Source organism: Salmo trutta, chromosome 2 (assembly GCF_901001165.1).
Source record: "Salmo trutta chromosome 2, fSalTru1.1, whole genome shotgun sequence".
Taxonomy (NCBI): Eukaryota; Metazoa; Chordata; class Actinopteri; order Salmoniformes; family Salmonidae; genus Salmo; species Salmo trutta.
The window spans coordinates 38,368,336-38,393,648 of record NC_042958.1 but is presented as its reverse complement, the minus strand read 5'-3'; the positions used below and the strand labels follow the sequence as shown (position 1 = coordinate 38,393,648).

General features: G+C 41.4%; 1 protein-coding gene across 1 annotated transcript; it reads left to right on the top strand.

The window, feature by feature from the left end:
• Positions 1-1,668: 1,668 nt before the first annotated feature.
• LOC115155004 (serine/threonine-protein kinase PRP4 homolog) lies at positions 1,669-23,839 on the top strand. The gene is made up of 15 exons (XM_029701780.1): positions 1,669-1,814; positions 7,644-8,861; positions 9,127-9,285; positions 9,619-9,780; positions 9,879-9,960; positions 10,178-10,385; positions 14,363-14,430; positions 14,637-14,730; positions 14,996-15,143; positions 15,491-15,628; positions 15,863-16,016; positions 17,607-17,721; positions 22,463-22,614; positions 22,762-22,848; positions 23,098-23,839. Exons 1-15 carry the CDS (start codon positions 1,753-1,755, stop codon positions 23,299-23,301), a joined length of 3,051 nt encoding a protein of 1,016 aa, XP_029557640.1. The 5' UTR covers positions 1,669-1,752; the 3' UTR covers positions 23,302-23,839.
• Positions 23,840-25,313: the final 1,474 nt, after the last annotated feature.

Sequence of the window (25,313 nt, the reverse complement as noted above, 5' to 3'; positions counted from 1 at the left end):
ATTTCCCCCCCCCCTTTTACGCTGCTGCTACTCTCTGTTTATTATCTATGCATAGTCACTTTAATAACTCTACCTACATGTACATATTACCTCAATTACCTCAACTAACCAGTGCCCCCCCCCCACATTGACTCTGTACCGGTACCCCTGTATATAGCCTCGCTATTGTTATTTTACTGCTGCTCTTTAAATATTTGTTACTTTTATTTTTTATTTATTTTTCTTAACACTGCATTGTTGGGCTTGTAAGTAAGCATTTCACTGTAAGGTCTACACCTGTTGTATTCGGCGCATGTGACAAATTACATTTACATTTACATTTAAGTCATTTAGCAGACGCTCTTATCCAGAGCGACTTACAAATTGATAAAATTTGATTTGATTTCAAATACCCAGCCTAAAATTCAGAAGAGCAACCAATGCAGATATAGAGGCAAAGTGGCTAGGAAAAACTCCCTAGAACAGCAGGAACCTAGAAAAAAAAAACCTTGAACCTACAGATGTAGGATTTTAATTTGATCACCCTGTTGCAGGGGAACTTTCTTGCAATGCAGGAAATTTAAAGTGGCACTACAGTCTTTCCTGTTTTGTTCTCTATCGCTCCTCTATTGTTCCTCAAGCAAAGGAGAAGCTGATGACATCACTTTTTTTTGTTACATTTACGCTTTCCTATCAGACCAACTCATTGAATGCCCTACTCCTTGAAGTTTGCAGTTGTCTAAAAAACAATATTTTGCTCAAAACATATACATGTTTTACCCTTTAGTGTGTGTACTTTACTGTATTTATACTTGGGATATTGCTTTTCAACAGTAAAAGTTCAAAAATAGCTGGAGGACTTCTTTAAAACTGGTAGTGTATTTGAGGTTAAAGGCTTCTGACATTTGTAATTTCCACTTTACTTGAGACTTCATTTTTTCTTATGAAAAATGTATCTACCCCTACAAAAATGTCCATTAACTATTTAACTATAATCCACATAATAATTCACATTTACTGTTGCTGCAGGATTATTTTCCTGTTGTAACAACCTGGCTCAAATTAAGATCATATATATGTAACATCAAACTTAGACTATAACTGTCCTGTGAACGGTGCTTAACTTGGGCAGGAGCTCACCAGAACTGAGTACCGACACCTTACTACTTTAGTTGCTGCACCTCTTACGTACTATTAACTAAATATAAACCTATTAGCTAAATATAAACCTATTAGCTAAAAATAACATTCTACAGGGATATAACTCTGAGTACCGCCACCTATTTTAGTCCAAGTCAAGCACTAACTGTGAAGTGGTGCATAAATGCTTGATTATGATCACCTTGCTCTGCTCTTTGACCTCTCAGATGGTAGCAGTCGGATGTAATAACATTGTGTCAATTGTGTTGGGCTGATATTAATAGATCAGAGATGGATTGTGAGTGACAAATCCCAGTGGTGGGAACACCTGAGAGAATACCCTGGTCTTAGGTTTCTACTTTTAAACAATGAAAAACTATAGCTGGGAATAGACCAACACTTGTGTAAAGTCAAAGGCTAAGACTAGTAGAGAATGTACCTCCTTCTCCTCGTCACTGTCAGCATACTCTGATACATCACTGTCCCCTGGTGAACAAAAGTAGAACGTTCGCATTTTCAGTCAACACAGTACGTCGCCGGTGCTGTAGAGGGCAGATGTACAATTTATTGCAGTTGTGTGTACAGTGTACAATACTTTGAAGGAAGGACCCCTGCCTTCCCCGGCTGAGGAAAATGGCCGACGTAGAGATGGAAATCGAGTCTACAAGAATGAATAATAATGGGAACGAACACGTGTAAGACATTTTAGAAGATTACACAGTCATGCAATTTATTTGTAGTACGTTTATCCGGCTCAGTGATTTTGGCAAGTCGACGTTGTGGTCGTTGTATCTGTTTTCTTCAGCATTAAAACAGTACTAGGCTAGCTAGCTGGCTAACTATATAGAGCTAGCCTGCAATCTCGACTTAGCTAGCACCGAGTGGTTGAACGTGTTTGCCGACATGTTTACATGTTTTCTATAGATAAACCATAGATAAACTATACCATAAACCAATCAAACCCTAGTGCCATAACATGTGACTTTATATTCTAGCTATTTTGCTCGCTAGCTATCTAACTAACAATACCTATTGCATCAGTAAGAAGATAACGTAGCAAGCTAGCCAGTGTTTGCGAGCAAGCTAACACGTTGAGTAATTCTCACAAAACTTGACATTTGACCAAACAATTTTCATTTTTCACGAAATGTTATATTGGATCAGAGAGATTAGGATCTGTACTTATCTATTCATAATTATTCTTATGTTTTTTTTTTTTTTTTTTACAGTTATGCATTTTACCTCAATTTCCACAACTAACGTTACCAATGCAAAAATGCTCATTACTGTAACGTTACACTAACAGTTTTCAGTCCAAAAAAGTAAAACAAATCCATTTCTAATATTTTTTACATTGATCCCGTAATGAAAAGGCCTGAGTTTAACATAGCACTGAAAATAAAAATATAAAAAATACAATTACTTTTATGTATTTTGTAGTTTCTCATTACCATAACATAGCGGTTTTAATATTTTGTCATCACTTGTGTATACATGTTTATTTTTATGTACACATATTTGGATAAAGAACAAAAGTTAAACTATTAGATTAAGCCAAAGTTTTATTTTTCCTAATATTTAAATAAAAAAATGGTGCATTATGGTAATGATGAGCAGGTTTCGGAGACTGCATGTTTCGGTAATGAGCGTTGCATAGTTTGCCATTGAAAAACTGTACTGATCTCTCTGAGATTCAGTCATTTGTTAATCACAAATGATTTGCATAATACTAAAATCACTAATGCAATTTACTAAAATACCCCTTAATTACAGTATAAGTACTGTAATTAAATGCATGTATTTTCAAAAGTAAAAATAAATAAAAATCTAAGGTCTTTACAGGTAGTATTGCTGTATTTGGACATTTGTGGTTGTAAGGCATTTAAGATGTATTTCTGGATTGAATGGGATGGTAGGGGCAAACGGCATAACACAATATGTCTATAAAGTATCTAAATACATGAGATATGGACCAAAAACTGTCTTAGGATATTAAAGGTAGACTCAGCGATATGACGTAGCTGCAGAAAGTAAACAGCATAGGGGGTCAATTTCCACCACAACTAAGAGCATTGAAGCGCAAACCCCAACTTCTCCGCTGTTTTGGTGCCCTGACTACCATGCTGTGAACAGCGTGATGCGAACCCATGCACAGATACTGTGTGTGACTGTTTTAGAGCTAAGTCTTGCATCTCGCTCATCTCAATATCTGCGGTGCTGCTCGTGGCAATGTCATTTTGCTAAGTCTACCTTTAAACAACAGTATACAGTGGCAAGAAAAAGTATGTGAACCCTTTAGAATTACCTGGACTTTGCATAAATTGGTCATAAAATTTGATCTGGTCTCCATCTAAGTCACAACAATAGACAAACACAGTCTGCTTAAACCAATAACACACAAACAATTATATGTTTTCATGTCTTTATTGAACACACCGTGTTAACATTCACAGTGCAGGGTGGGAAAAGTAGGTGAACCCTTGGTTTTAATAACTGGTTGACCCTACTTTGGCAGCAATAACCTCAACCAAACATTTTGCGGATCAGGAGGAATTTTGGACCATTCCTCTTTACAAAACTGTTTCAGTTCGGCAATGTTCGTGGGATGTCTGGTGTGAACCACTCTCTTAAGGTCATGCCACAGCATCTCAGTCAGGACTCTGACTGGGCCACTCCAGAAGGTGTATTTTCTTCTGTTGAAGCCATTTTGTTGTTGATTTACTTCTATGTTTTGGGTCGTTGTCCTGTTGCATCATCCAACTTCTTTTGAGCTTCAGCTGGCGGACAGATAGCCTTACATTCTCCTGCAAATTGTCTTGATAAACTTGGGAATACATTTTTTGTTGTTGATGATGATAGCATGCTGTCCAGGCCCTGAGGCAGCAAAGCATCTCCAAACCATGATGCTCCCTTCACCATACTTTACAGTTGGGATGAGGTTTTGATGTTTGTGTGCTGTGCCTTTTTTCTCCACACATGGTGTTGTGTGTTCCTTACAAACAACTCAACTGTAGTTTAATCTGTCCACAGAATATTTTGCCAGTAGCGCTGTCGAACATCCAGATGCTCTTTTGCGAACTTCAGACGCGCAGCAATGGTTTTTTTTTGGACAGCAGTGACTTTTTCCTTGGTGTCCTCCCATGAACACCATTCTTGTTTAGTGTTTTACGTATCGTAGACTCGTCAACAGAGATGTTAGCATGTTCCAGAGATTTCTTTAAGTCTTTAGCTGACACTCTTAAGATTCTTCTTAACCCCATTAAGCATTCTGCGCTGTCATCTTTGCAGGACAGCTATTCCTAGGGAGAGTAGCAACAGTGCTGAACTTTCTCCATTTATAGACAATTTGTCTTACCGTGGACTGATGAACATCAAGGCTTTTAGAGATACTTTTGTAACCCTTTCCAGCTTTATGCAAGTCAACAATTCTTAATCTTGGGTCTTCTGAGATCTCTTTTGTTCGAGGTATGGTTCACATCAGGCAATGCTTCTTGTGAATAGCAAACTCAAATTTTGTTTTTTTATAGGGCAGGGCAGTTCTAATCAACATCTCCAATCTCGTCTCAATGATTGTACTCCAGGTTAGCTGACTCCTGACTCCAATTAGCTTTTGTAAAAGTCATTAGCCTAGGGGTTCACATACTTTTTCCAACCTACACTGTGAATGTTTAAATTATGTATTCAATATAGACAAGACTAATACAATAATGTATGTGTTATTAGTTTAAGCAGACTGTGTTTGTCTGTTGTTGTGACTTAGATGAAGATCAGATCTAATTTTATGACCAATTTATGTAGAAATCCAGATAATTCCAAAGGGTTCACATACTTTTTCTTGCCACTGTAGGTAAGTGTGAAAACAAGTACAGATGTAAAAATGGGGGATATCCTACTTTAAGTGTTTGGGTTGCTCTTTGCTGAAACACGAACTGCCGATTGTGGCTTAAAGTAAGTTAAATGGGGTTTATAGACCCCATATTTCTTGTACGTAATCAAATACATTTTGTTTTTACAAAGAAAATCAAGGTTTAAGGAATGGGCCTAGTAAATAGATAGTTTCCAGTACAGCTCACCCATTGACTATAAATGAGACTTAACTTATTATCATTACCGAAATTAAGGTTCTTATTACCTAAACTGACCTAAAAATTATGTTGTAATGAGAAATGTGTGTTTTGGTAATGAGTACCTTAACTCAATATGCAAATAATAGGAGACAGCCATTATGAGTCAGAAAACAATTGACGACATCACTAAAGCCCACTGATGCCTCCATGTTGGTATGGTAATGGTTCTGATTTTTTCACAATTTGAGCTTTTTAGCCGTGCTGGTAATGAGAAGTCCAAGTGGGTTAAAGGGGGTGTTTGAGAATAAGAATCTCATTTTGAAGGCATCTAAGTGAATAAATTAACTAAGGACTACCCCTCTAGATTAGTGGTTCAGAAACTGTGGGGATAATATTTTTTGGGGATAGAAATGCCCCAAAAAATGTGGGAAAGTACTGTTTCCTCATGGCTAACTACCAGGAAGTTTGAAAAGACAGACTGAGTGGGCGGAGAGCTTATATTAATGAGGTCGCCTTGACTGACAGCTCTTTGAAATGCCTATGTCAAGAAACTAGGATCTAGTGAGCAGTGTTGCAGTAAAATCATCTCAAGCTAATTTGTTGATACACAAAGCAACTCAAACAATTGCATCAATTATGTCCCCATTTTTTTTTACATCTCCCGTTTGGCATGTCTCTTGTGATGCAGTTCACAGCAGCACTGACAGATGTGTTGACATGACAACTGTCAGAGTTTTGAACTACCAGTCCCCCAATTTTTATTCCATGCTGGCTGAAGACCTAGCTAGCCAGTAACTGTCTAACACCAGACACAGATGAACGGGGAGACATATAACACAGGAGGTTGGTGGCACCTTAGATTTGCCGTATTCATTCATGATTCATGATATTTGCTGACACCCTACAGTCAAATGTTGGCACCAGTAGAGTAGCTACAGTATCTAGCTATATAAACCACGCCCCTCTGCAAACACGCCTTCTCCGATGTTGGTTACAAGGCTGTACTTATTTAAAATCGATAAGAGAATATCATGTTACCATTGATGTATTAAAATGAGAGTTGGGGTGATGTCACCCATTCCCCTTAATATTCCCTCCTCCTGAATCCAAGTGTTTGACATGGGGGAGAGGACAAGTAACTTTATGATCAAACTTTATCGATGTAGAAGCAACAGTTATTTTTCATACTTTGGTAATTATACTTATTTAATACTTTTTTTTGTATCCTTTATTTAACTAGGCAAGTCAGTTAAGAACAAATTCTTATTTACAATGACGGCCTACCCCGGCCAAACCCTCCCCTAACCCGGCCTTCCCTGTGGCTCAGTTGATAGAGCATGGTGTTTGCAACGCCAGCATGGTGTGTGCAGCGCCAGGGTTGTGGGTTCGATTCCCACGGGGGGCCAGTACAAAAAAAAATAAAAAATGCATGAAATGTATGTATTCACTACTGTAAGTCGCTCTGGATAAGAGCGTCTGCTAAATGATTAAAATGTAAATGTAACCCGGACGACACTGGACCAATTGGGACTTTATTCTGGTTTCATCCAAATATCCAATTTCATGAAAAACATGATTTTTACTGTTCATGACCTTTAACAAAATTTCAACTTACTCCTGAAAGTTGTAATAGTAGAATGCACCAAGGTGCAAGTTTTAAATTGGGTAGTGCATCATCAGTTTTCCTCTTGTCATGTCAGTCATTACAGACCTATTTATAACATTTCATAAATGTACAGATCAACTAGCCCATTTCGTTGTAATTGAGTTACTCAAATATCACATGAACACACAAGACGTGTAGAAAATGTGTAGAATTGTAGGAAATTGGCTTAAAAACAGCAACAACAAAAAATCTGCACCCGATGACAAAATGTGTAGAATTGCAGGAAATATGCTTTAACCTGCAACAAAAATTATCCACCAACAAGAGGGGTGCGGTAATGAGACGTCCACAGTCAGTGTTTCTACGTAATAAATATTAGAGTTTAATGTAAACTTCAACGAGTATACCATTTTTATGATTTATGGACAAAATTCGGCAACATATTTAGTGTTTTATTCAAGTAAGTTAGGTTTTTCGAAAGTAACATTTTATAAAATGTTCTGTGAATTTAATCCGAACACATTTCAGTAATGAGAATTTTGGGTGAAAAATGTGCATATTAATTTATTTAAAATAAGACACTTTGGCAAAAAAATTGACATCTTAGTCTTCAGAATGATAGCGGATTTTTGCATATGCATCAGTTTTGTAACAATTTTCTACAGATATGTTTAATACTGGTTTCATGAGATTCACCCAGCTAGCAGTAGGCTAAGTAACATTAACTATGGCGGTAAAGTCAGGAAGCAAGGATAGTAATGTTTTGGTAGATGAATGTTGTAGCTAACCAAGTTAGAAAAAAGTTATTGGTTTAAATTATATCTTTGACCAATCTCTTTTTATCTCCACAGGAAAGAAGATTTGGAGAGCAATGAGAAGAGTGGGAGTGAGGAGGAGAGTGCTGAAAATTCTGAAGAAGAAGAGGACGATAAAGAGGTCAGAGAGGGGGAAGCTGAAATGAATGGAGAAAAGACAGCAGAGGGGTCCAAACATTACAGCGGTGGCAGCAAACACAAGAAAAAGAAACACAAACACCGCAGCAAGCACAAAAAACACAAACACGCCTCTGAAGAGGACAAGGACCGCAAGCGCAAACATAGACACAAACACAAGAAACACAAACGTAAAGATGGCTCCTCTCCATCCGCCCCTGGCATCAACAGCTCCTCTAGCCACAGAAAAACAAACATATCCCCTGTATCTGATGACAAGGCTTTATTGGAGGAGTTGGAGAAACAGAGGGCCATGATCAAAGCAGAGCTAGACAGCCAGATGATGGAGGGGGGCAAGGTGCAGTCAGGCATGGGCCTCATCCTACAGGGTTATAACTCTGGCTCTGAGGAGGGAGATGGAGATGGGGGGGTCCGGAACGGGGAGCAGCGCCAGAGGGGCAGCATGGCAAAGCCCCCCTCCCCCAGGGGTAGGAGTGGTAAATCCAGACGGGACACCACAGAAGCAGGCAAGTCCAGCTCCAAGTGCCACAGTCGGAGCAAGTCCAGGGAGAGGACAGGCAAGGAGTCCAAGTCAGACAAAACGACCAAAGGCACCAAAAACACCGCCGCCAAAGACCGTGGCCGCAGCAAATCAAAAGAGAGGAAACGCTCCCGGAGCAGGTCCAAAGAGAGAAGCAAGAAGTCTCCTTCCCCCTCCAGCAGGAGATCAGAGCAGAGGGGCAGCCGTTTGGACAAACGCTCCTCGCCACAGAACGATGACAGACCAAACGCGGTGCACGGCAGCCGGAGGTCCAGATCACGGGAGCGCCCAGGACGATCAGAGGTGGAGAAAGAGCCAGACAAGAGGCCGACCAAGTCCCCGTTTAAGGACACCTCGTCAGGGAAAGAGAATCGCTCTCCCCAAAGGCGAGGAGGAAGGGAGCTCAGCAGCCCCCAGAGGAGACGCAGCACCTCCCCACGCTCCACCAGAGACTCCCAACGGGCATCAGCTTCAGCCTCCACCTCCAAACAGGGCTCTCCTTCCAGAGCAGCCAGGTCCCCAACAAGGAGAGGCAGCAGTCGCTCCATAGACGCCAGGAGGAGGGATGCTGACAGACAGGGCTCCTCACCACTAAGGTCTGTTACTATGGAATAACCTGCAGTCCACCCCCTATTTCTCTAAATTTGAGTGCCAAGGATTTTATTTTTTTAAATGAGCCATCATTTATTTAAGCCTATATTATTACGAAATGTTTATGCAGTGCCTGTTTCTTGTCCCGTACTGAACAGCAGTAGAGGTCTGTACATGGCAAGGGCAACTATTACTTTTGTGTTTTAGGATTGGGCATTAAGAATGTGCTACTATCCACCACTGATCTTCTAAGCTTTCTCTCTCCTACAGGAAGCGAATACGGCCAGAAGCAGGACCAGGGGGTAGAGCGAGGTCACGGGAGACCAGCCCCAGAGGTGCTCCCCAAGGTCGCAGGATGAGCCGCTCTCCCTTCAGAAGAAGGTCTCCCTCGCCCTTCCGGAGACGGAGTAGATCTCCACTGAGACGCAGGTTAGACGAGACAAGCTGAAACTTTGTGTGTGTGGATGAGCTGGGCAAAATGGAATCTGCAAGAGTTCTTCCTCAAGCCTACATAAATGTATTGAGATGATACCTGCAAATAATTATAGTAATAGTAGTAATACTGTATTATTATTAGATACTGGACTCGTATAGCTAGTTCCTTTCCGACTGATTCCCTTTCAGATTCTGTCTGGCTCTATTGATGAAGCTTTAGTGATGTCAGAGTAGGAGGCTCATAAGCCAAGGTTGTCTAAGGGTTTGTTAAGTGTTTAACAAATCATTCAGAACAACACAAAGTGTTTCCTTTGTTGTGCGCTGCAGGTCACCAGAGAGGGACAGGTATGGCCGTCTCAGACAGTACGGCAGGCGCTCCAACTCCCGGGACCGGGACAGGAGGAGGAGACATGGCCGGGACGAGGACAAATTCAAGGGCAGTCTCTCTGAGGGCATGAAGGCCGACAAGGAGTCCTCCGAAGAGGAAGTGTGAGTAGAGGGAGAACACACACAAATGCTATACTCGGCAATATGGTAATTCTCTGGGTGATTGTGTGTTCTTGTAAGTGGGTTTATTTTGTGCTCAGGTTCGAGGACTTTGACGGTGAGGAGGTGGATGAAGAGGCCCTCATAGAGCAGCGCCGCCAGCAGCGCCTAGCTATCGTCCAGGTCAGTTCCTCTCTCACTCTGCTGTTGGACTGTCCATAGCTGTTTCAGGGATCCCCAAGTCCCCCATCCCCTATTTTTTCTACTCAGATATGGGAATTTTCATGATTAGATTTTTTCATGTTACACCGCTGAAATTGTCCCACATCCAAACCAATATCTTATTTTTCCGGATTTCCATTGTTGTGACCTGTATGCCAACACCTTTCTCCCTGCGCAGAAATACCGTGGCGGCAACGAGGACAGCATGACATCTATGGCGTCGGATCCCAGTAGCCCCCAGAGCAGCACGCGGAGCCGCTCGCCCTCACCAGACGACATCCTGGAGCGCGTGGCGGCCGACGTGAAGGAGTACGAGCTGGAGAACCTCGACACGTTTGAGGAGAACATCAAGGCCAAGCAAGGCCTCATCACACAGGAGAAGGACGGTGAGTAAAGGGTTAGGCAAGGTGAAAATATATGCACCCTATTTCCTACAGTAATGGTTGATACAACCATCCCAGCTCTGCAGATTTTGCTGTGAAGAGACAGAATCATTAGATTATTTGTTTTGGTACTGTCCATATGTTGCTTGTTTTTGGTCGCATGTCCAGGGATGGCTGTACAATTGCAACATTTACTTCGAGCTAACTGCAGATAGCGCTACTGGGTGATCTGAAAAGTCATAGTCAATCGATCAATAATATAATAATACTTTTAGCAAACATTTTTATCTTTATTTACAATCTGTAGGAACTATGAGAATAGAAAGGTTCAGAACTTTTGTGAAACATCACAGCACGAAAAATAATTGACAAATAGAAATCCAATATGGATGGTGTTAACCTCTCTGGGGTATGTGGGACGCTAGCGTGTGTTAGGACAGCACCTAGACAAGAAAAACCACACAGCCATTTTCCAAGCAAGGAGAGGCGTCACAAAAACCAGAAATACAGCTAAAAATGAATCACTAACCTTTGATGATCTTCATCAGATGGCACTCATAGGACTTCATGTTACACAATACATGTATGTTTTGCTCGATAAAGTTCATATTTATATCCAAAACCCCCATTTTACATTGGCGTGTAATGTTCAGAAATGTTTTGCCTCCCAAAACTTCCGGTGAATGAGCACATCAATTTACAGAAATACTCATCATAAACGTTGATAAAATATACAACTGTAATTCAAAGAATTATAGATACACTTCTCCTTAATGCAACCGCTGGGGTCAGATTTCAAAAAAGTTTTACGGCAAAAGCACACTTTGCAATAATCTGAATACAGCGCTCAGACATCAAAAAAAGCCATACAGATACCTGCCATTTTGGAGTCAATAGAAGTCACAAATAACATTATAAATATTCACTTACCTTTGATAATCTTCATCGGAATGCACTCCCAGGAATCCCAGTTCCACAATAAATATTTGTTTTGTTTCGATAAAGTCCATATTTATGTCGAAATAACTCCTTTTTGTTCGCGCGTTCAGTCCAGCATTCCAAATGCACTGTGGTCGCGCAGTAAGTTCAGACAAAGTCCAAAAAGTTATATTACAGATCATAGAAACATGTCAAACGATGTATAGCATCAATCTTTAGGATGTTTTTATCATAAATCTTCGATAATATTCCAACCAGACAATTCCATTGTCTTCAGAAATGAAAAGGAACACACCTAACTCTCGTGGGCGCTTGCCTGTCTGAGCTCATGTCATTTTCTCAGTCATCTGATTCCAATGGCTCTTATTCTCTCCCCATTCACAGTAGAAGCATGACACAACATTCTAAAGACTGTTGACATCTAGTGGAAGCCTTAGGAAGTGCAAAATGACCCCACAGACAATGTATACTGGATAGGCAATCACTTGAAAAACTACAAACATCAGATTTCCCACTTCCTGGTTGGATTTTTTCTCAGCTTTTTGCCTGGCATATGAGTTCTGTTATACTCACAGACATCATTCAAACAGTTTTAGAAACTTCAGAGTGTTTTCGATCCAAATCTACTTATAATATGCATATCCTACCTTTGGGCCTGAGTAGCAGGCAGTTTACTACGGGCACGCTTTTCATCCGGACGTCAAAATACTGCCACCTAGCCCAATGAAGTTAAAAGACAGATGGGAGGGGTTGAATGGAGCTAAAGGGTGGGACTAATAACAAGGTAACTAATGTAAAATATACTGTGTCCATAAAATGTATATACAGTTGAAGTCGGAAGTTTACATACACCTTAGCCAAATACATTTAAACTCAGTTTTCACAATTCCTTCCATTTAATCCTATAAAAAATTCCCTGTATTAGGTCAGTTAGGATCACCACTTTATTTTTTAGAATGTGAATTGTCAGAATAATAGTAGAGAGAATGACTTATTTCAGCTTTTATTTCTTTCATCACATTCCCAGTCAGAGGTTTAGTATTTAGTATTTGGTAGCATTGCCTTTAAATTGTTGAACTTGGGTCTAACGTTTCGGGTAGCCTTCCACAAGCCTCCCACAATAAGTTGGGTGAATTTTGGCCCATTCCTCATGACAGAGCTGGTGTAACTGAGTCAGGTTTGTAGGCCTCCTTGCTTGCACACACTTTTCCAGTTCCGCCCACAAATTCTCTATAGGATTGAGGTCAGGGCTTTGTGATGGCCACTCCAATACCTTGACTTTGTTGTCTTTAAGCCATTTTGCCACAACTTTGGAAGTATGCTTGGGGTCATTGTCCATTTGGAAGACCCATTTGCGACCAAGCTTTAACTTCCTGACTGATGTCTTGAGATGTTGCTTTATTATATCCACATCATTTTCCTGCCTCATGATGCCATCTATTTTGTGAAGTGCACCAGTCCCTCCTGCAGCAAAGCACCCCCACAACATGTTGCTGCCACCCCGTGCGTCACGGTTGGGATGGTGTTCTTTGGCTTGCAAGCCTCTCCCTTTTTCCTCCAAACATAATGATGGTCATTATGGCCAAGCAGTTCTATTTTTGTTTCATCAGACCAGAGGACATTTCTCCAAAAAGTATGATCTTGGTCCCCATGTGCAGTTGCAAACTGTAGTCTGGCTTTTTTATGGCAGTTTTGGAGCAGTGGCTTCTTCCTTGCTGAGCGGCCTTTCAGGTTATGCCGATATAGGACTCGTTTTACTGTGGATATAGATACTTTAGTACCTGTTTCCTCCAGCATAGATGGGAGGGTAGCGAAAGGATAGGTGTAAAAACAAACAACAAATAACTATTGGAAAATAGATAGTGTCCGTAAAATGTATATAGTATGTATGAGCTGGAAGTAGAAGCCTAAGTGTTGTTCATTAGTTTAGTCCAATTAGGGGAGGGGTCATAGGGTTAGTGGAAAATAAAGGAAAAATATAAGAAAAATACAACAAATAAAAAATAACTGTTCCCAACCACTGTCGCGCAATGTTATTTTAGGGCGTATGTGACACAGCTCACTTGCCAGCCGTGGTCACAGCAATATTCCGCCCAATGGGCAATAACAATTGTGTAAAAATACCTTAAGAAATAGGTTGAGATTCTCACGTGGCCCATTATATTAGGCTTTCTGTATTACTGGGGTATAACAGTCATATGATATATGTAGTTTGAAGAGAGCAGACTTACTTTCTTTTGAGCTATTTTTATAGCCTAACTTTTAGGAGTGAGATGTTTTCAGACTGAGAAATATGATGATCAATATTTATTTCCAGGCAATGTAGTGAACTATAGCCTAATCATATTTAGGAAGTACATTTCCTTGAAAAGATAACTGCCCCGTGTTTCTGCGACCATGCATAGGCTATAGCCTACTATACTTAATAGTAGGCGCAACACTCGCTCACCATAGTAGCCTAACCTATGTGCTCGTAAGACAGCCTACTCTATTTCCATGAGACCACACATACTAGGCGCGTTACTAGGGAGGTAGGCTACTGAATTTGAATAATGCGGAAAAATATGTGCTTTTAATACAATTCCGTAGGATAACGCATACAAATCAGATAGACGACCGTTTCCAAATAATCTGGTAGACAACAAAAATATTTGCCCGCTCCCGCCAGGAAAATTGCTGACGGTGCCGTAATGATATTATTGTGTACTTTCTGTGTTTTCATGTACCGTCTTTTTAAGCACATGACCAAATGAATTTCCCCCTAGTGGGATAATAAAGTTGATCTGAATTTGAATCTGTCTGTTTGGGAGAAAGCTGACAATGCAGTTGTGACTTAACACATACGACTAACATTGACCAATGCAGGGGTTGTAAATTAGTCTTCGGTCTGTAAGTAAGTCTTTGGGTCCCCTATGGTCATTCAGTTGCATTCCTTCAGGTCATATTTTTAGGCCAGAACGTGTGCCAGTCGGAGCATGTTTTTACTAATAACTCACAAATGTAACATTTTTTTAATCTTGTTTCCTCCCTCTTTCCGTTAGGACCCAAAAAGCCCTCGGCCCCGGATATGTTTACAGAATCGGACGACATGTTTGAAGCAGCCATTGATGTAAGTCTTACAGGAGCCTCATTCCCCTCCACTGATTTCAAACCATGTTTGTATCTCTGATCTTTAGAGTGCAACTCTGGACTAGACACGCAAGCCCGTCCTTATCTTCTGAATGATCTGTCTTTTGCAGTAGTTCATTATGTGAGTGTGGTTGAATGTTTGGTCATGTTGTGGTTGAACCATTGGTCGTATATATCTCTGTACAGAGTGCCAGGATGAGAGCAGCAGGTGTGGGGGGGAAGGACTTCAAAGAGAACCCCAACCTCCGGGACAACTGGACCGACGCAGAGGGTTACTACCGTAAGTGCCCTTGACTGTACAAATGTTACTGTCATTCACTAATTCATCAATTAAAGGCGGCAGAGCTTTTTTTTCTCTCTATAAATCAGCCCTGTTTGGAAACAGTCCATGTAAGTCTTACAGTATTCAGTGTGGTCCTTTGATTTCACGATCATTCAATATAGTGTTATTTTAGGCCTGGAAACTGGATATCTCATTGAGAAATGTCCAACGCTTTATAAACATGCCCCTCATCTCTGCCCTCTGTGTGCCACCTGTATGTTAGGTGTGAACATCGGGGAGACGCTGGACAAGCGCTACGACGTGTATGGCTACACAGGCCAGGGAATGTTTAGCAATGTGATCAGGGGCAGGGACACGGCCCGCGCCGGACAGGATGTGGCTGTCAAGATCATCCGCAACAACGAGCTCATGTAAGTCCTCAGGCAGGCAAGCCTCAGGACTCAAATGGCAACTATATAGTCTACTACTTTTGACCAGCACTCTTGACCAGGGCCCATAGCTCTCTAGTCAAAAGTAGTGCACTGTATAGGCAATAAGGTGCCATTTGGGTTTGTCTGGTCTCTGTTTCACTTATTGTTATGGGAGCATATTGCCTTTACCACCCATACATTTGAATGTGCACTCTCATTATAAGTATTCCATCTACATCTATGTGAAGCGTCCGGGGTTTCCTTGGACGAGGGGAATTTATCAGAATTATTTATACAAATAAAAAACAATCAATGCTTACCTTGCTGATTTTGTTTTGGGTCTCCAGGCAGAAGACTGGCCTGAAAGAGCTGGAGTTCCTCAAGAGGCTCAACGACGCCGACCCCGACGACAAGTTCCACTGCCTGCGCCTCTTCAGACACTTCTACCACAAGCAGCACCTGTGTCTGGTGTTTGAGCCCCTCAGGTACTGGCTGGGAGACTACCACTACTGCACTGTCACCACACTATGGCTATGTATTAAATGGCGACCTATTATAGGGCATTTCTGGTCAAAATGAATGCAATTTAAAGAGAATAGGGTGCCATTTCAGACACACTGTATGTCCTTAGTGGCATTATACGCTGCAACGCGTTTGTCATCTAGCACACAGCTTCACTGGCTGTAACTCATGTCTTTCTGTGTAATTTCTGTTCCCAGTATGAACTTGCGCGAGGTGTTGAAGAAGTATGGTAAGGATGTGGGCCTCCACATCAAGGCTGTCCGCTCCTACACCCAGCAGCTCTTCCTGGCCCTCAAGCTCCTCAAACGGTGCAACATCCTCCACGCTGACATCAAGCCCGACAACATCTTGGTACGAGGCCCATACTATCATTATATTAGGGATGTGACAAATGGAACATTTTGCTTAACTTTTAAACTGCAATTTTTTTTTACGGTTTTCAGTAAAAAAGAAAAACAATCATAAAATTCCACATTAATTCACAATGCAGAATAATGGTCCTATTACGCATGTATGACCGCTAGGGACTGGGCAATAAAGTTCTATCTTCCGCTGTCAGATATACCCTTGAAAGCGCATCAGTTACGCTATGTTTGTTTGTTTGTAAGGGTACTCTACGGCTTTTTTAAATGCCAACACGAAACCTTCTCTGGAGATAGTTTCGAAACGCCACTGAACGGACATTTTACTTATCTGTAAAGGAATGCTGCTTCTGAAGCGGGACCAATGTCCATCAATAGGCGACCAGAAGTTACAAGACCCAGCTCACAGATCACTGCACCTGTACATAGCCCATCTGTAATTAGCCCATCCAACTACCTCAACCCATACTGTATTTATTTATTTATCTTGCTCCTTTGCACCCCAGTATCTCTACTTGCACATTCATCTTCTGTACATCTACCATTCCAGTGTTTAATTGCTATATTGTAATTACTTCGCCACCATGGCCTATTTATTGCCTTACCTCCCTTATCCTACCTCATTTGCACACACTGTATATAGACTTTTGTCTACTGTATTATTGACTGTATGTTTTGTTTATTCCATGTGTAACTGTGTTGTTGTATGTGTTGAACTGCTTTGCTTTATCTTGACCAGGTCGCAGTTGTAAATGAGAACTTGTTCTCAACTAGCCTACCTGGTTAAATAAAGGTGAAATAAAAAAATCTTGACCTGTCTGCACACAGACCACTCTCTCCTAAAAATGTTCTTCAAAGTTTGTTAAATACCGTGACTTAACAAAACATTCAGTCTAAAGTAAATGCATCTTCTGTAAGGAACCGACTCCTAAGATTCAGTCATTTTGGAACGGCGGAGACTTATTAATTGCTGTACTTCCAAGAACACAAACAATCGCATGTTTCATAGCGAGGGACGACGAGAGAGGGGAGCTTCACAGTATAGGCGGGTCGGCCACCAGGCAGACATAGATAGGCCTAGTGCACGGTTCTGACTATCGACAATCAAAAGCTGTATCTCGCAATGGAATGCTGTTCTTTGCCATTTCTTGGCATGCAATGTCTCGCAAATTCAGTAAAGCAGGGCCTATCATCAATGAATAGGCTAGGATATTCTACACACAACAGACTCGCATCATTAGCGAAGAGAAAGAGCAGGCTAGCCAGCTGCACTGTGATTAAGATTTTCTGGGGGGTAAAAAACTAAAATTCCGTTAGGGATTTTTCTTAACGTTACGGATCCCTATTTTGTTTAAACGTTCACACCCCTACATTTATATATATCATCACATGACTGTTAACCACTGCACTGAGGCTGGGTCGTGTTCATAAGGCACCAAATGAAAGAAAGCGGACTGAAACAGGGAGGGACTGCCTGGATTCGTCCTATAAGAATCACTTGTTTTTTCGATTTCTGTGTAGTTGTTTTTTTTTTAAGAGTTTTGCTACACTGCCCTGTTTTTCTGTCTCTCCCCACAAGGTCAATGAGTCGAAGACCATCCTGAAACTCTGCGATTTTGGCTCGGCGTCCCATGTGGCGGACAACGACATCACGCCGTACCTCGTCAGCAGATTCTACAGAGCTCCCGAAATCAGTAAGTTGTTGTTTGTTGACTATAAAGATTTTTTTCTGTAATAATCAGGGATGTAAACTCGTCACTTTAAAACCTCTTACATCTAGACGTTCCGCTAGCGGAACACCTGCCCCAATATCCAATGATAGGCGTGGCGCGAATTACAAATTCCTCAAAAATACAAAAACTTCAATTTTTCAAACATACGACTATTTTACAGCATTTTAAAGACAAGACTCTCCTTTATCTAACCACACTGTCCGATTTCAAAAAGGCTTTACAGCGAAAGCAAAACATTAGATTATGTCAGCAGAGTACCCAGCCAGAAATAATCAGACACCCATTTTTCAAGCAAGCATATAATGTCACAAAAAACAAAACCACAGCTAAATGCAGCACTAACCTTTGATGATCTTCATCAGATGACACGCCTAGGACATTATGTTATACAATACATGCATGTTTTGTTCAATCAAGTTCATATTTATATGAAAAACCAGCTTTTTACATTAGCATGTGACGTTCAGAACTAGCATTCCCACCGAACACTTCCGGTGAATTTACTAAATTACTCACGATAAACGTTCACAAAAAACATACATTATTTTAAGAATTATAGGTACAGAACTCCTCTATGCACTCGCTATGTCCGATTTTAAAATAGCTTTTCGGTGAAAGCACATTTTGCAATATTCTAAGTAGATAGCCCGGCATCACAGGGCTAGCCATTTAGACACCCACCAAGTTTAGCCCTCACCAAAGTCAGATTTACTATAAGAAAAATGTTATTACCTTTGCTGTTCTTCGTCAGAATGCACTCCCAGGACTTTTACTTCAATAACAAATGTTGGTTTGGTTCAAAATAATCCATAGTTATATCCAAATAGCGGCGTTTTGTTCGTGCGTTCAAGACACTATCCAAAGGGTAAAGAAGGGTGACGGCGCCCGGCGCTTTTCGTGACAAAAAAATTCTAAATATTCTATTACCGTACTTCGAAGCATGTCAACCGCTGTTTAAAATCAATTTTTATGCCATTTTTCTCATAAAAAAGCGATAATATTCCGACCGGGAAATCGTGTTTTAGTACAAAGAGAGAGAAAATAAAAACATGGTGTCCCCTCGTGCACGAGCCTCAGTCTCATAGTACTCTGACCGGCCACTATCCAAACACGCTAATGTTTTTCAGCCAGGGCCTGCAAAGCCACGATTCAGCTTTTTGCCGCCTTCTGAGAGCCCATGGGAGCCGTAGGAAGTGTCACGTAACAGCAGAGATCCCCTGTTTTGGATAGAGATGATCAAGGAGGCCAAGAAATGGTCAGATAGGGTACTTCCTGTACAGAATCTTCTCAGGTTTTGGCCTGCCAAATGAGTTCTGTTATACTCACAGACACCATTCAAACAGTTTTAGAAACTTTGGAGTGTTTTCTATCCAAAGCTAATAATTATATGCATATTCTAGTTTCTGGGCAGGAGTAATAATCAGATTAAATTAGGTACGTTTTTTATCCGGCCGTGAAAATACTGCCCCCTATCCAAAACAAGTTAAACCTGCTTTGATCTCAAAATATTAATATTTTTATTTAACCTTTACTTAACTAGGCATGTCAGTTAAGAACAAATTTACATTTAAGTCATTTAGCAGACGCTCTTATCCAGAGCGACTTACAAATTCTTATTTACAATGACGGCCTACCAGAAGGCAAAAGGCCTGCTGGGACGGGGGCTGGGATAATATATATATATTTTTTTATATATAGGACAAAACACACGTCACGACAAGAGAGACAACACTACATAAAGAGAGACCTAAGACAACAACTTTGTATGGCAGCAACACATGAAAACACAGCATGGTAGCAGCACAAAACATAGTACAAATATTATTGGGCAGAGACAACAGCACAAAGGACAAGAGAGTAGAGACAACAATATATCACGCGAAGCAGCCGCAACTGTCAAATCAAATTTTATTGGTCACATACACATGATTAGCAGATGTTATTGCCAGTGCAGCGAAATGCTTCTAGTTCCGACAGTGCAGCAATGTCTAACATGTAATCTAACAATTCCACAACAACTACCTAATACACACAAATCTAAGTAAAGGAATGGAATACGAATATGTACATATAAATACTGTCAGTAAGTATCCATGATTGAGTTTTTGAATGAAGAGATGGAGATAAATCATCCACGTGAATTGTGTAGATCTGTCTGACAAAAAGTTTATCACCCATTGAGCTATAAAATAGGCGTGAAAAGATCTTCTCCTCCCTGTGCAGGGCCTGTTCCAGTCATAAGCGGTCGATTAGTGCCCCAGCCCAACACATGATGGGGGGGCAACCAAATCTTGCTATAGCCAGCCCTGTCCCTGTGTGATCACAAAATAATGTATGTTTCTCATATCAAAATTAATTACTGAGCACAGAATGCATCCCTATACGTCAACTACAAATTGAAAAATAATATACAGTATGTCATATCAGAATGAGTGCTTCATCCAATATCACGTGTGACAGCTGTGAGCCTACTCAACTTTTGGGAGGTGTGTGTAAAGTTGTCTGAAGAGTAGGGTGAAGATGGTTTCAAATAGGCCTAGTGTGTTTTTCCCTTAATGCCACAATGAAAATTAAGATCATTATGCATTTATACTCCTTTCTACATTCCTCCTGCCCAATCACAGGTAGGTTTTTGGATATGAGCAAAGCAGCCATTTTCTGCAGTAGCCGATTCTATTATGCACTAAAAAGTGTGAAGTTAAATTCAATGTGTTGTATTGGTGTGAATATCAGGGACAGGTTTGTGAGCAGAACATATAGAACACGGGAACAGGGTGGTAGGGCAAACCCTGTGGTATCACAATACTAGTTAGTAGTGATGCACCGATATTACATTTTTGGCTGATACCGATAAATTCCTCGCCAAAAGAAACACAACCGATATTTAAAATTTTAGCGGCCTTTTAAGCATTCTAGTACAATTAAAGAGTTAACACACACACATGCACGCAGCGGTCTAAGGCACTGCATCTCAGTGCAAGAGGCGTCATTACAGTCCCTGGTTCGAATCCAGGCTGCATCACATCCGGCCATGATTGGGAGTCCCATATGGCGGCACACAATTGGCCCAGCGTCGTCCGGGCCGTTATTGTAAATAAGAATTTGTTCTTAACTGACTTGCCTAGTTAAATAATGGTTACACACACACCACACTAACCAAGAAGTTATATTGTTGGCATTAAGGTATGTCCCCATTACCAGTAAAACATAATCAAAACCTATTTCTTTAATTTACTTGCTGTGCTGTTTCGTTGTTCATTTTTTCAGTCGTTTCATTCTCAACCATGATTTCGATGGAATGCCTTTTGAGTCTTTGCATGTCAAAAAAGATACGTCATAATCTGTTTCAGTAGCTATAGTTAGCTGCCTAACTATATAGCTAGGTGTCATCATCTAAAATAACCCTAATTTAAAAGACCGTTCTTATTTAATTAATGGTGGTCGGACCCATCTATGTGAAGCTAGACACAATAGTGGACTTTGCAGTTAGCCATCAAAATATTTGTATAACTGTCAATGATATACTTTTATTTTGAAGGCAAACCGGAAATTCCACTATTGAACCTAATTCTTATTGTGGCTAGCTTCACAACACATAGTCATGTCAAGCCTCACTAGCCAGGTGAAGCTAGCTGGCTGCTTATAAAGTTAGCTTTGGGCAACAGGGTTAAGTAGCTGGCTAGCTATTTATTTTCATGAACTGAAGTTCAATTTCAAAGGGGAACAAGTGGCATCCCAGCTAATACTTACTCACAAGGATTCCTAAATCATTGCTAAGAATAATGAAAATGACTACAGTTTCTACTGGTCATTGTTTTCAGGCTGGTTGTATTGGTGCTAGCTAGGTACCAAGCTAAAGCTAGCTACCCCAGAAGTTGCGGTAGAACAAATGATGCTTTATTACCAACACAGTATTGTAAACACATCGTTCGTGGCCGGTGTTTGCTTGTTTGCACAGCTTTGACAGTGCTACTGTATATTTTTTTGACACGCAAAGACCCAAACAGCGTTGCATAGTATGTATGTCGTGACGCTAATAGCAGTGACGCTATTACTGTGTAACTCCAGTAGGGCAACATCTGAAAATAGCGCACTTGGTAATGTGTACCGGTGCTCGACCAGTCGGCGAAAGCCAACATCACCCACGACAGAGAACGGTTGATTGTCAAGGGCAATGAATTCCATTATTTTGGCTTTAATGGATTTCACCTTTGAGTTGTATCGCTGAAAATGTCTTACTCTTTCAAATGACTGCTCGATCCACACAGCAGACATTGTGGGCTAGGTTAGAAATGCTGTGTTGCATGTGTAGCGCAACATTTTACGTGGCGTTATTATGTCATGTACCTACGTTATATAGGTTTGCACGGTAGCTTTGACATCGGTTTTTAACATCTGCGTTAAACTAGACATCGGGCCGATACCGATGTTAGCTAATATCGTCCGATTCCGATATGCTCACTGATATATTGTGCATCCCTTCCAGTTAGCATCGGGATACTTGACCTGGTATCACATCGTTAGTGAAATGTTGGTGTTGTGATAACCCCACTCTGAAAATAGGGACCTTTACACAGATTTTTGTTGCGTGTTTCCTTGCAGATTTTTTTCTCTCACTTTATTGGGCCCTCACCAGTTTGCATCCCTGAATGATGGTTTCACATATTTGGATCACATTCTTTATGATGTCTCTCTGTTACAGTCATTGGGAAGCCATACGACTACAGCATAGACATGTGGTCGGTGGGCTGCACCCTATACGAACTCTACACAGGCAAGATCCTGTTCCCCGGCTCCTCCAACAACCACATGATCAAACTTGCCATGGACCTCAAGGGCAAGATGCCCAACAAGGTAAACTGTCCACATTACTGGACCTGGCTGGTTTCTTAGCCTCAACCTTTTTCTCAAAGTTAGATTTTGAGAGGAAGTCATAACCTGGGGCATTGTATACTGTGCTGTAAGGTACAGATTTTGTAATGCTTCTTCTTTTCTTCTCAGATGATCCGGAAAGGCCTGTTTAAAGACCAGCACTTTGATCAGAACCTCAACTTCCTCTACATTGAAGTAGATAAAGTGACTGAAAGGGTTTGTATATGTTTTACTTTTCACCTGCTACATTTTCAGGAAACAATCTAAGAAAGAGGGCAAAGCGGTTTCCCTGATTCTATCGATCTTCAGTCTGTGGTTCAAGCATAAATAACTTGCTAGGTTTGCCAGGCTAATCATGAAGGCTCATTCAGATGGTTAATGGTTTTTGAATGGTTCCACTGTTACAAAAAATCTCACTTCTGCTTCCACCCCCCTCCATTCCACCTCTCACCGTCCCGTCCACAGGAGAAGGTGACAGTGATGAGCACTATCAACCCCACCAAGGACCTGTTGTGTGACATGGTGGGGGGCCAGCGGCTGCCCGAGGAGCAGAGGAAGAAGGTCCTGATCCTCAAAGACCTGATCGACGGCACGCTGATGCTGGACCCGGCCAAACGCATCAGTATCAACCAGGCCCTGCAGCACCCCTTCATCCAGGAGAAAATCTGACCTCAGACCAGCTCACACTATACCACTAGCCTGGTTCCAGATCCATTTGTGCTGTCTCGCCAACTATGGTCATTCTGATGTCGATTGCATGACAACAACAGTTGGCAAAACAGCACAAAACAGATCTGGGACCCGGCTACTATACCACCACCACCCAGAGCAGCGATGTCAGGTCGAATACTGCAGTATGGCAGTCAAAAAGACAAGACAAGACCAGACTCCCCATTTAAGAATGTTATGGATGTATATTTTTCCCTCCCCCTATTTTGATTATGATGGGTACTATAACCTGGTATCTAGTTTTATTGTAAATAGGTCATTGAAAATTGACATTCAAAAAAGTGTTTTAACTGGCAATGAAATGACAGACATTGAAAGAATATAATTACTGTAAATATGTCTATTGCGTTGTTGGAAGAATCAGAGTGTTGATCGGTCTAGAAATTTGGGTCGTGTACTAGTCGCATCAAGAAGATGATACATAATGGCACATCTTCTGCAGTTTCTTTTTTATGATTACAAACATTGTTCATTCTGCTACGGTGCATGCTTAAGAATGTGCACTCTTTCGTTGTGCCCTAGACGTGTGTAGCGCAGGCCTGTGTAATGTAAATGCTCTGTGTGTGTAGCAGCATTTATGTCCCATATGTAATGGCAGCACAAGCCCCATTTCACAGGTCCCAGGCCTGTGCTTAAGGAATGGACTCAACAGTAGTACTGTACTCCCCTCAGAACAATAGGAATGTTCCATTTCAAGCACGGCCATTGTGTTATTTTACAGAACAGCCACGATGGACTACAATGATTTCACAACTCCTCTTTATTTCTCGCTTTTTCTCTCTCTCTCTCTGACACAGTCCTGGCTATAGCCTCGTGCATGAGCCTTGTGTGTAAAACACAGAACAATGCCAGCTTGTGGAAGCCACCACTCTCCCTCATTGTTCTCCTATGTTGTGTACACACAGTTTATTAGGTACACCCATGTAGTACCGGGTCGGATCCCCCTTTCTCTCCAGAACAGCCTGAATTATTCGGGGCGTGGAATCTACAAGTCTGAAACGTTCCGCAGGGATGTTGGTCCTTGCTAACGCAATGGCATCACACCACCGCCACCAGCCTGTACCGTTGACACCAGGCCAGATGGGTCCTGCTGCTTATGCCAAATCCTGACCCTGACATCCGTTTGACGCAAAAGGATTCGTCAGACCAGGCAATTTTTTCCCACCTCTTTTTATTTATTTTTTTAACCCCTTTTTCTCCCCAATTTCATGGTATCCAATTGGTAGTTACAGTCTTGTGACAACGCTTGGCCAATTGTGCACCGCCCCATGGGTCTCCTGGTTGCGGCCGGCTGTGACAGAGCCTGGACTTGAACCCATAATCTCTAGTGGCATAGCTAGCACTGCGATGCAGTACCTTATCCCACTGCGCCACTCGGGAGGCCCTATTTTTCCACTTCTCAATTGTCCAGTGTTGGACAATTGAAGCCTCTTATTCTTTTTAGCTGATAGGAGTGGAACCCTGTGTGCTCATCTGCCGCAATAGCCCAACCGTGACAAGAATCGACGAGTTGTGCGTTTCGAGATGCCCTTCTGCACACCACTTGTACTGTGCCGTTATTTGTCTGTTTGTGGCTTGCACGATTATTGCCATTCTCCTTCGGCCCCTCACCAATGAGCTGTTTCCGCACCATTCTCGGGGACACCCTACACACTGTTGTGTGTGAAAAGCCCAGGGGGCAGCTGTTTATGAGATACTGGATCCGGCGTGCCTGGCACCGACGATCATATCACATACAAAGTTGCTTAGGTCACTCTTTTTGCCCGTTCTAACATTCAACCGAACAGTAACTGGATGCCTGTCTGCCTGCCTGCCTGCTTTATATACAGTTGTGGCCAAAAGTCTTGAGAATGACACAAATATTAATTATTACAAAGTTTGCTGCTTTTGTGTCTTTAGATATTTTTGTCAGATGTTACTATTGAATACTGAAGTATAATTACAAGCATTTC